Below are 12,097 nucleotides of genomic sequence, written 5' to 3'. Positions count from 1 at the left end.
TACGCACCGTTGGCGGGCGAATTGGGCGCGCGGATATTGGAAGGATGGGTGCGAGAGAGGGGCGTCAAGGCACCTCAGCGCCATCCCTTCACGGGGGTATTCTTGGCGGCTTGATACGGCTCATGTCGAATATCTGCCGCAATCGGGAGGAGGCCACTTTGTTTTCCACACTAATGTCGTGGATGTATTTTGGGGCCTTTCGAGTGTCCGAACTAGTCGGGCCGGGGGGTAAGCAGGGACTGCGGTGGGGGGAGGTGGAATTGCGGTCACGGGAGGTGGCGGTTCTGTTACGGCGCTCGAAGACCGACCAGCGGGGTGTGGGTAAGTGGGTGGTCATGGGACCGGTGGTAGATCGAGAGGTGTGCCCCGCAGTGTGGGGAGAGAGGTTGGCGTGCGGGGCGAGTGCGGTGGCAGGGGAGGTTTTTCACCGGGCCGACGGAGGAAGAGTGACAGCGGCTCAGCTGCTTTGGGTTCTTCGGCATGCTCTGCACGTCATGGGTGAGGATCACAGAAGTTTTGGGACGCATTCTTTTCTCATAGGGGCGGCGACGGATGCAGCACGGAAAGGGTGGGGGAGGGAAGACCTTATGCGCCTGGGGCGGTGGAAATGGGATTGCTACAAGACGTACATCAGGTTGAGGGGTTGCGGTATGGAAGAGGAGGCATAATGTGCGGTTCCCTTGTTTTACATGTGTGTCTTTTCAGGTGCAGTGGCGGGGCCGGACGTGGCAGGATTGTCCATCCTCATCGAAGGACATTCTTTTGTGAAGCGAGCGGAGCATTCTGAATGGGATAGGCACAGGAATCTTAATTTAGAACTGGATCCTAGGTTTTTCAGTTGTCATTGGCAGGGAAAGGGGGGCATGAGGTGGCATGAGCTATTTCCGACATTGAATCAGGTGGTCGAGGCGGGTTTGTCCGGATGTTTTAGTCATTCATTTAGGCGAGAACGATTTGGTGCAATGCAAAGGCTTGGCGTTGTTGAAACAAATGAAGCGGGATTTGATGGAGATTCGGCAGCAGTGGTCAGGTTGCCATATAATATGGTCGGAATTTATACCTCGGAGAATTTGGAGGGGGGCTAAGCGGCCGGCGGCCATAGATAGGGCGCGTAGGAAGATCAATAGGGATATGAGACTTTTTTGCGACAATGAGTGGTTCGGGAGGATGGAACACCCGGAGCTGCGTTATGCGGCAGTATATTTCTTTAGGGAGGATGGGGTTCATTTGTCCCGCTATGGCATGGAATTGTACATAGTGCAGCTGAAGGAGGCTTTGGACAAGGCAATAGGGATACACAGATACCCGAGGCGTCAGGATGCCTAAAGGGGGGGTCGAAGGTTGTCAGGGACGCCCTTCGAGTGGCGTTTTCCTAGGTCATTCGTGATAATGTTGTATGGTTAGTTATGAAAGAACATACGAAGTTTACCTAGTTAGGTAGGTGTAGAGAAGTTAGGAATGGCAAGTTGTTTTTATAATTGTTGCAGGGGGGAAACATGTTAGGGGAGGGGGTGGGGGTAAGGTAGGAAGACAATATTTAGTGAGGCTTAGTTTTGTACAGCACAGGCCAAGGGATTTGTATGTAAGGTGCACCTGTTTCCAATAAAGCGGCCTTTTTCACACCAATAAACAAGTTTGTGGTCTGTGCTGCCCCCCATGTTGGGCCCAATGGGGCTTTGGGGGGGGCGGCCGACCAACGGGAGGCCTGCCACCCCCGGGGTTTTTTGGGCCAGGAGGCAGACGGACCACGGGGGGCGTTTTTGGGTTCCTTGGGCTGTCTTGGGCTGGTTGGGCTTGGGTTGTGCGGTTTTTGGGCTTGGGCGGTTTACAGCCGGCCATTTCGTGTTGCGAGACACCATTTTGGTGGTCGTGACACGACAGCCGGCTTGGGGAGGCTCTGGGCTTTTGTTTTTTTCCCACCCTCCCTCCCTGGTTGTCCACTGTTTTCTTTTTGGGTTTTTTACTGTGGGCCTTGGTTAGACTTTTCAGCTTTATTCTGGGTTGTTCGTTTGGGAACAGGTGCATCGGGGGGGAAATTTGTATGGGGTTTGTCACTGGAACAGGTGCGGGTGTGGTGCGCTATGCTGTTGGGGGCGTTTTCATTGGTCATTCGTGATAATGTTGTATGGTTACAGTTATGAAAGAACATACGAAGTTTACCTAGTTAGGTAGGTGTAGAGAAGTTAGGAATGGCAAGTTGTTTTTATAATTGTTGCGGGGGGAAAACAAGTTATGGGAGGGGGTGGGGGTAAGGTAGGAAGACAATATTTAGTGAGGCTTAGTTTTGTACGGCACAGGCCAGGGGATTTGTATGTAAGGTGCACCTGTTTCCAATAAAGCAGCCTTTTTTACACCAATAAACGAGTTTGTGGTCTGTGCTGCCCCCCATGTTGGGCCCAAAAGAGCCTTTGTGCATTGGACCCAGTGTGAGAAACTTGAGGCCCGAAGACAACCAAAGAGAAGAACCTGGGAACATGGACAGTGTGAGGAGCTTAAGGAACCAGGGGGCATATTATCAAGACAGGCGATAAAATTATCGCCGCTGTAGCGGCAGAAAACTGCCGCTAAAGCAGCGATAATCAAGCCCATTATCGCCGTTTTAGCGGCAGTTTTCTGCCGCTAAAGCGGCGATAATTTTATCGCCTGTCTTGATAATATGCCCCAAGGACAGGTTTAGGATTTCGGTCACGTAGACAGCATGTGAATTGAGTAGCTGCTGGGGAACAGGGACAGTGTGTGCAGCTGAGAGCAGAAGGACAGGCAATGTGAAGGGTTTGGGAGCATGGACAGTGTGAGGAGCTTGGTGAACAAGGACAGTGTGAGGATCTTGGGCACACCACCAGACACTGTGAAGAGATCAGCGAACAAGGACAGTGTGCGGAACTCTGGCACTTGTATAGACTGTGTGAGGAGTTTGAGGAACAAGGACAGTGTGAGGAGTTTGAGGAGCAAGGGCAGTGTGAGGAGTTTGAGCTACAAGGGCAGTGTGAGGAGTTTGAGGAACAAGGGCAGTGTGAGGAGTTTGAGGTACAAGGGCAGTGTGAGGAGTTTGAGGTACAAGGGCAGTGTGAGGAGTTTGAGGTACAAGGGCAGTGTGAGGAGTTTGAGGAACAAGGGCAGTGTAAGGAGTTTGAGGAACAAGGGCAGTGTGGGGAGTTTGAGGCACGGACAGTGTGAGGCCTAGGTTACATGTAATTCTAATTGTACATTGTATGTATATAGGACTGACGACCCCTGACGAGCATTGAAGTGCTTGGCGGCGAGTAGCACGCTATTCCGGAACACAAGGTGAGAGGCCAGCACTGCAGACTACTACAAAGTGCATTCCTTCCTTGTGGATTACTTGTGGGAAGTGTGTTAAATGTGTGCTTGTGAGATCTCGTGCATGTATCTGCCGTAGCTATTGTTTTGAAAGGGATGGATTCGTCGAAGTGGATTAGTACAGAGATGTGTGTGACACCTCGTGTCAGTTCTGAACTTTGAAGACCGTGCGAGGAACCTGGGGGGACACTGACGGTGAGCGAGGTTCGAGCACAGGATCAGTTACAAGGCGGGCTTGCTCTTTTCACATTATTTGCAATATCTGCGAGTGCAACACCATGGAATCCCCCAGCGGGTTAAACTTTCGCTTTACTATAAGCAGCCCCGGTGCTACGAAGCCGTCGGTGACACATCCCTGTCGCTGGGAGATTCCCACCCCAGCCTAGGTTCATCAACAAGAGAAAGCCCCGGCGAGGAAGCCCCTAAACCCTGAAAAGTGAGCGCGAGGGGCGGGCGTGAGGAAATCCGGGGGAGTGAAGGAAGGCTGCGCCGAGGGCAGGCGCCGCACGGGAGCGCTGGGCTCACAGTTCCGTCTGCTCAGATACTGAAGCGAGACCCCGCGGCAGCCGCGCGCCAGGAGACCCTTTTCTGAGCAGCTGAAGGCACTCTCTCATCTTTTACATATACATTTATCGGTTTCAGCATGGCCCGGGTTTGGGAACGGGCGCTTTGTTACCTGTTCGCGTGTTGCTGCGTTACCCTCTGCGCAACAGGTAAGTCATGGGGCTTTGTTCTGTGCTTGAAGCTTACCTCCCAAGAACTCTAAAAGAGAAGCAAGGGAATATGTAAAAATGCCTATTAATAGCTCAGCAGAGAGGGGCGCTGGGTGGGCTGTGGGTATCACTAGCTACTGCGGGGTCAGGGCAAAGTGCAGAGCGCTTAACTCTCAGCCTCGTGGGTTATCGGGCACTGGTACCGCTTGAATGATGCATTATAGCGACAATAAACACACCGTTTCCCGTTGTGTCTCCTGTATGTACGCTTACATGGATAGATGTCTGATTAGCAAGAACAATTGTTGCTATTAAATGTAAAGCAGGGGGATGAGCCGAGGCCGCAGCTGTGCTGAAGGAAACAAGCTCGAATAACAGAGACTCGCGTCGGAAATCTAGGTATCGAGAGTTTTTGTATTTTCTGATAAGTAGGGTACAGGTGCTTTCGTTAGCCTATTGTGAGATGTCAGTCGGATTTCAGCAGGAATTCTTACATATGCATGGAGAAAAACACATGCACACACTGTGTTTTGAAAGTCCTCAAAAATATTGGTTGTTTTACAACATATTGTGTTTCCTCTCTTAGTACCCCTACCAGTCTTCATTCTTGTCCCTTTCCGCTGCCCCTTAGGCCCCTCTCTTGCACCCTGCTTGTCGCATAATGTATTTAAATTGTATCGGCCAGCCTGCTTGTCAGAAAATCTGAAGCTCGCACTCCCCAATCTTATTGACCAAGCTATATGTGTGTGTGTGTGTGTGGGGGGGGGGGGGGCGTGTGCGTGTGTGTGTGTGCCATCACTGCTGATGCAGGCTGGAGCTCACGATTTTTAAAAGAGAAAACATTCTTCCATTTCAGTTTATATTTACCCCCACAAGTCCATGTGGAAATTAAACCCCACCCCTATTTACTTTGCTAAACTTCCCTCTTAGATGTTTATAAATGTTGGCATGTATGAAGGGGTAGAGCGACAGATACACTGATGGGCGGAGGTTTCCCGAACAGTACAGATGATCTCTACATATTATAAAATGACAGCGCATTGGGCAGGTTACAGATTCACCCTAACTGGCTTCGCGCTGTTAAAATCCACCGACGAATTAAAGGCAGGTAGGGAGAGTGGAGGGGGGGAGGGGAAGGGGGAAGAAGGGGGCAGAGACAGACAGAGGCACAGACATGAAATCACAGGAAGTGGGAGGGGTCGATGACAGATGTATCAATCAACAGAGAGTAGATGTTGAGATGGTTTATGTCAGAAAATTGTATACAAAAATATTGTGTGACAAAAATATGATGCCCTAAATATTGTTTACAAAAATGTAATTCCTTTGGGGGTAGATTTTCCATCATTAACTTGAATAAACTAGGGTGGGGTCAGCACAAAGATAATCAGAGAAAAGTGGTGAATGGCTAGATTGGCAGGAAGTGGGAGAGACAAGGGTACAGGTGGGTAGACGGTACCTATCTACTGTTTTCTAAGGGTGGGCGCCGTCTCCCTTGTCAAGAAGTTGCGCCCCACAAAAAGAAGCTGAACACATCCCGGTGTAATGTTCTGACACCTGGACACTTCCAACAACAGCTGCACGTTGTCTGTTTTCAGTCTGAGCAGCAATGGGCAGGCAGACAGGGCCTTTGTTATTTTACACTCCAGCTGAAGCTAAGGGGCCACCAGGCCTCCTTTTGTTTGAGTATCCTGGCTGGAAGCTATCTGGAACCCCACACCTAGCTACAAATGCAATGGAGGGGAAACAGAGGCTGACAGCTTGTTATTGCTTCACAGCTACTTAAGAGAGCCATGATTGAGGGTTACAAGGTGTAGGAGTCAAATGTCCTCCATAGCTTGCTATATTAGAAGGATTAGAATTTATGAACTGCAAGTAACTTAAGGATCTATCTTTGTGTTAAAAGCAGTAACCCACTTACTCATCTACATAAAATAAAAAATCTTTCATCTGAGGACATATCAACCTTCTATGTTACTTTGATTCAAAACTGGAACTTAATAAACCACAGATCTCTGCAGCAAGTGCATTAACCCCCTGCGTTACCTTACCGTTATTATTATTTCCTGAGATTTACTGGACACACAAAGATATATGCAGCAGGTGCCTTAACCCCATATAAAAAAAATGTAATGTACACTTTGCGACCAATTAAGCAGAACAGATTTACCGCCATGCTTCTCCTTGTTGCCAATTTCTTTGTGACAGAGTTTAAAAAATTAAATGTAGAAGTTGTGGCCCAGATTTAGCGTTGGAGTTGCGCCACTTTTTTGGCACAACTCCGACTCAAAATCTAATTTGTTATATATATAAAATGCCCTCAAATCTGCTCATGCTAGACATGCTAAGCATATGAGTGAGGTCTTAAGATACTTCCCGTGAGGTCATGGGTTGTGATGCCACTTCCTGTGATGCCACATGTGATGTCACGCTTCGTGATTTCACTTGCATACTGCCTAACTTGGATAGACCGCCCACTTTTAAGGACTTGAGGTAATGAAAGAGAAAGGAAAGAGAACTAGAGAAAGGGAGGCACAATGGATGAGAGAAATAGAAAGTGAAGCAGAGAAATGAAGTAGAATAGAGTGGATAAGAGCAAGTGAAAGAGTGGATTCTGCGTGCATGGGCCGCCCTGATCTTGAATGCTTGCAGCGGGGGTGGGTTCTGTCACGTCCTCATTTTGGAACATATACTGAAGGGGGGAATCTTTTGCCACAGACAGCCTGACCCCACCTGTATGAGAGGCTGGTTTGTCGTCTCAGTGGTGCCCTCTACTGCACACTGAGCACCTCTGCCGCAGCGAAGACCACAGCGTGCCCTCAGCTCTCAGCACCCGCAGCCCTGGCGCCGTCTGCCTCCATCCTACACAAGACATCCTGCTCAGGGTACTGACAACGGGCCCTTTCTATAGTTCAGTCCAGCTTTTTTTCCGTTTACTTGTCATTTCTTATTAATATTTGTAATTTTCGTAACCACCTGGCTTTGGTTGTAACATTCAGACCTTGCGCATACTCCAGACCCCATTAGGGTGAAGCTGTCTTCCATAGAGGGCACATCCCTTGCTTTAGATGGAAACAGCTCTGTCTTCTTGTTGTGAATGTTTACATTCCCTGGTTGGAAATAGGATGAGCCCTGTCTACTGTAGGATAACCCTGGACATTCATTGGGTTTAAACGAGTAGTCATCTGGCTTCTATATGGACTCCTTAACCTCGCACTTAGGCTTACATAGTGACAACCTTGCTTGTATAGGAGACTGTTTAAAGTTCCCTGGATTTACATGGGTAGACTTCTGTTTTCCATATGTGTCTGCTACATTAGCTGGGCCTTTCTAAGGGGGGTGTTGCGCATTCCATTCGCTTTCATGGGAAGTTGCGTCTTTAATCGGAACGCTTTTGCATTCTCTCAACACTCAAGACCTGGCTGTTCGATCAGTAGCAGCCCCCCCCACCCCACCCCAGCGCCTTGAGACCCTCGCGGGTATGTAGTGCGCTTTACAAATGACTGACTGATTGATTGATTGATTCTCTGGCTTTTTCTATAAGGTTTGTTGGTCATTTACTGGGCTTTTTTGGGGGGAGCTCTGTCTTCAATATGGGTCTCTTGTCCATGCCCTGGGCTTATCTGTAGGAGTCTGTTGCACGTTTCCTCTCCTTCCACGGGAGAATCCTGTCATCTGAATGGGGCTATATTACACCCTCTTGGCTTTTCTGTACGTTCCAGTGTACATTCCAATGCTTACATGCGGAGAGTTGTTTCCTTAATAGCGACACGTTACCATTTCCCAAGCGTTTCTATTTTATTTAGAAATCTGTTTATTAGAGTTTTCGTTGCAGGTAAAACCACACAATACATCATGCTTCATCAAATAGCATTGTTACATAAATCTTGTAGGCAGGCATCAATGTATAACTGATACAAACATGGTGCGTTACATTAGGTGTGCCGTAACCGGTTGTGTCCCAAGGTATACCCTGTCAGGTCATAAGTAGATCGCTATTCTCAGTGCATCCCCGACCATTTCCCAAGCGTTTCTATGTACACTCTTGTATATTCCCTCTGCTTACATGTCAAATGTATGGGATTAAGTTGCATTCCCTGGATATGTCTGTAGGGATTTGTTGTGCTTTCCCTGGGTTTACATTCGAAGAATCCTTACTTCATGTATTTCAATTCTAGGTTTACTTATGTAGATTTCTGGCTTCTATAATGGGCTGTTTTTCTAACCATGGAGGTAAAGAGGTAGGGCTCTGGCTACCATGATGGATTGTTTTACCCATGGTACAGAACCTCGGGTTCTTGTTGTTTTATACTGATTTATCATCTATAAATCAAGTCAGAATTAGCTATCACCAAAAATATTTGTAAATAACTACAACGTTTGTGCTGGGTTTGCCTGCTCAGACGCTCCCTCAAAAGATTTATTCGTTCCGTGCAGTAGTATTTTTAATTTTAATTTTTATTACTCGTAAAGTGCTCATACAATCTCAAGAGATTCTAGGCGCAAAGACCACCGAGAAACTGGAGGGACAAAGTGAAAATGAAGACAAACTGCATCAGAGAAAAAGAGGAACGTTATAAGGGCCTTCTGAAAAGACAAATGGTTTTTGAGAAGGTGCACGTGAGATGGACTGTTGTCTCACTCTTGGTTCTGGATATCTCAAACTCTATTTCCTGCACTTTCCTGCTAGTGGGAAGGGACATGCACCAGAGGAAGGAAGCTGGAGCAGACAGCTAAAGCTTTGATGTCACTGAGAATCTGTTTACTGAGGCAGGAGTAAGCAAGTCAAGGTGAACAGTCAGTTATGTGTCATTACTGTATGTTAGAGCCGAGCAACTAAAATAGCAATTCAACTGCGCTAATAACCTAGCATTAACAAGCATTAGCAAAGCCAATAGAGCTCACCAACGCAAGAGCTATTGGCTTTGCCTATTTGTTTTAGCCATGTTGTACACCAGTGTGGCTGCTGTTCAGTGTGGCTAAAAGTTAGTCGTGTAAAGGAGAGTGGCGTGGAGTGGACTGTTGTAAAGTAGAATGTCTTGGAGTGGAGTGTTATGGAGTGGCGTAGCGAGTTATGGAGTGTCGTAGGGTAGAGTTGAGTGGCGTGGAGTGGGGTAGGATGTTGTGGAGTGTCATGGATGGAGTAGTGTGTCGTAGAGTGGAAAGTCGTAAAGTGGAGTAGCATGTCCCAGAGTTGAGTGGCGTACAGTGGAGTGGAGTGTCATGGAGAGGAGTGTTGTAGAGTGGAGTACCATAGAGAGACATAGAGCAGAGTAGAGTGCCGTGGAGTGGTGTACAGCAGAGTGGAGTGGCGTAGAGGGTGTTGCATAAAGTGGAGTGGAGTGTTGTAGGGTAGACTGGCGTAGAGTGGAGTAGATTGTCGTAGAGTGGAGTGGCATAGAGTGGAGTAGCGCAGTAGAGTGAAATGGCATAGAGTGGAGTAAAGTGTTGTAGAGTGTCATAGATTGAAGTGGCATAGAGTGGCATGAAGTGCCATAGAGTGGAGTAGTGTAGAGTGGAATAGTGGAGTGGAATAGAGTGAAGTAGTGTGTCGTAGAACAGAGTGGAGTAAAGTGGCATAGAGTGGTGTAGAGAGAGTTGCATAGAGCGTCATAGAGTGTAGTAGTATCATAGCGGGGCACAGAGTGGAGTAGAGTGTTGTAGAGTGGAGTATCATAGAGTGTAGTAGAGTTTAATGGAGTTTAATGGAGTACAGCTTCATAGAGTGGAGTGGTGTACAGTGGAGTGGCATAAAGTACAGTGGTACAGAATAGATTGGAGATAGAGTGCTGTGGTGTAGAGTGCACTGGTTTTGAGTAAAGTGGTGTAGAGTGCATCAGCATAGAAACCAGTGACATAGAGTAGAGTGGTGAAGATTGCAGTGGCATTGAGTGGAGTGGTGCTGAGTAGAGTGAAGTGGTGCAGCATAGATTACAGTGGCATAGAGTGCCATGGCTTAAAGTGGATTGGCGCAGGGTAGAGTGGCGTAGAGTAGATTGCTTCAGAGTAGAGTGAAGTGATGTAGGGTGGAGTGGTGCAGGGTACAGTGGAGTGGTGCAGTGTAGATGCAGAGATGTGGAGTAGAGTGGCATAGAGTTCAGTGGTGTAGAGTATAGTGGTGCAGAGTAGATTGTTTGAGTGCAGTGGTGTGGAGTGCATTGGCATAGAGTGCAGTGGTGTAGAGAGCAGTGTCGGAGAGTACAGTGGTGCAGAGTAGAATAGAGTGGCGTAGAGTGCAGTGATGTAGAGTGCATTTGTGTTGAGTGGCATAGCATGCAGTGGCGTAGACCAGAGTGTTACAGAGTAGAGTATGTGATGTAGACTACAGTGGTGCAGAGTAGTTGGTGTAGAATGCAGTGGTGTAGAGTGCATTGGTTTATAATAAAGTGATGTAGTGTACACTGGCATAGAGAGCAGTGAGGTAGAGTGCAATGGTGTAGAGCGCAGTGGTATAGAGAAGAGTGGTGCAGAGCAGAATAGAGTAGCGTACAGTGGCACAGCATAGATTGCAGTGGTGTAGAGGGGAGTGACGCAGAGTGGAGTAGAGTGGCATAGCATGCAGTGGCATAGAGTGCAGTAGCGTAGAGTAGATTGTTTCAGAGTAGAGTAAAGTGGCATAGAGTGGAGTGGTGTATAGTAGAGAAGAGTGGTGCAGGATAGAGAGCAGTGACATAGAGTAGTGGTGTAAAGTGCAGTGGAATAAAGTGGAGTGGTACAGAGGAGAGTGCATTGGTGTAGAGTGCAGTGGTACAGAGTGCAGTGTTGCAAAGTAAAGTGACAAAGAGTGGAGTGGCGTAGACTGGAGTGGTGTAGAGTGCCGTGGTGCATAGTAGTGTGGAGTAGAGTGCATTGGATTAACATAAAGTGGTGCAGAGTAAAGTAGAGAGGCATAAAGTCAAGAGGTGAAAATTGCAGTGCCAGAGAGCAATGATGCACAGTAGGTTAGAGTGGTGTAGAGTGGATTGGCGTAGAGTGCAGTGGCCTAGAGTGCAGTGCAAAGAGTGCAGTAGAGTGGCATTGGGTGGTGCAGAGTACAGTGCAGTGGCATAGAGTTCAATGGCACAGAGTAGAGAGGCGCAGAGTGCAGTAGTGTGGAGTAGAGTGGCATAGAGTAAATTGGTGTACAGTGCAGTGGCGTAGAGTAGAGTGGTGCAGAGTAAAGTTGGGTAGAGAGCATTGGCGTAGTGTACAGTGGTGCAGAGTAGAATAGAGTGGCAGAGAGTTTAGTGCAGTAGAGTGCAGTGGCATGGAGTGCAGCGTTGCAAAGTAGAGTATAGTGGCATACAGTGCATTGGCATAGAGTAGATTGTCATGGAGTGCAGTGGCTTAGAGTGTATTGGCTTTGAGTAAAGTGTGTAGAGTGCATTGACGTAGAGTGCATTGACGTAGAGTGCATTGACGTAGAGTGCAGTGGCATAGATTGCAGCGGCATAGAGTGCAGCAGCGTCAAATAGAGTGATGTAGTGTGCAGTGGCATGGAGTAGAGAGGAGTGGAGTGGAACATGTAGATTGCAGTGGCATAGAGTGGAGTGGCATAGAGTGGAATGGCACAGAGTTGAATAGAGTGATGTAGAGTGCAGTGGCGTAGAGTAGATTGTTTCAGAGTAGAGTGCAGTGGCATAGTAAAGTGTTGTAGAGTGCAGTCATAGAGAGCAGTGGTGCAGAGTAGATTAAAGTGGCTTAGAGTGAATTGGTGCAGAGTGGAGTGGCGTAGAGTGGGGTGATGCAGAGTAGAGTGCCGTAGAGTGTAGTAGCATACAGTGCATTGGCCTACAGTGCAATAGAGTGGCATAGAGTAGAGCTCAGTGGCATAGATTCCAGTGGTGCAGAGTAGAGTAGAGTGGTGTAGAGTGCATTGTTACAGAGTAGAAACGGCATAGAGTGGAGTGATGCAGAGTAGAGTGATGCAGAGTAGAGTGGCGTAGAGTGGCAGAGAGTGCAGTGTTGCAGAATAGACTCATAGAGTACGGTGGCATATAGTAGAGTGGCATAGAGTTCATTGGCGTAGAGTGCAGTGGCATAGAGTAGAGTGGTGCAGAGTAGAGTGGTGTAGAGAGAAATGG

General features: G+C 47.9%; 1 protein-coding gene across 1 annotated transcript in view; it reads left to right on the top strand.

The window, feature by feature from the left end:
- Positions 1 to 3,831: 3,831 nt before the first annotated feature.
- The window catches only part of LOC146856337 (intercellular adhesion molecule 1-like), a 180,497-nt gene continuing 172,231 nt past the window's right edge, over positions 3,832 to 12,097 (top strand). The window contains exon 1 of the mRNA XM_085654440.1: positions 3,832 to 4,034. Within this exon, the coding sequence (XP_085510566.1) occupies positions 3,965 to 4,034 (70 nt within the window). The 5' untranslated portion in view covers positions 3,832 to 3,964. The remainder of the gene's footprint in view (positions 4,035 to 12,097) is intronic.

This window comes from Triturus cristatus, chromosome 4_1 (genome assembly GCF_964204655.1).
Source record: "Triturus cristatus chromosome 4_1, aTriCri1.1, whole genome shotgun sequence".
Classification (NCBI taxonomy): Eukaryota; Metazoa; Chordata; class Amphibia; order Caudata; family Salamandridae; genus Triturus; species Triturus cristatus.
Note: the sequence above shows the minus strand (reverse complement) of the source record. Positions and strands in the feature narration are given on the sequence as shown.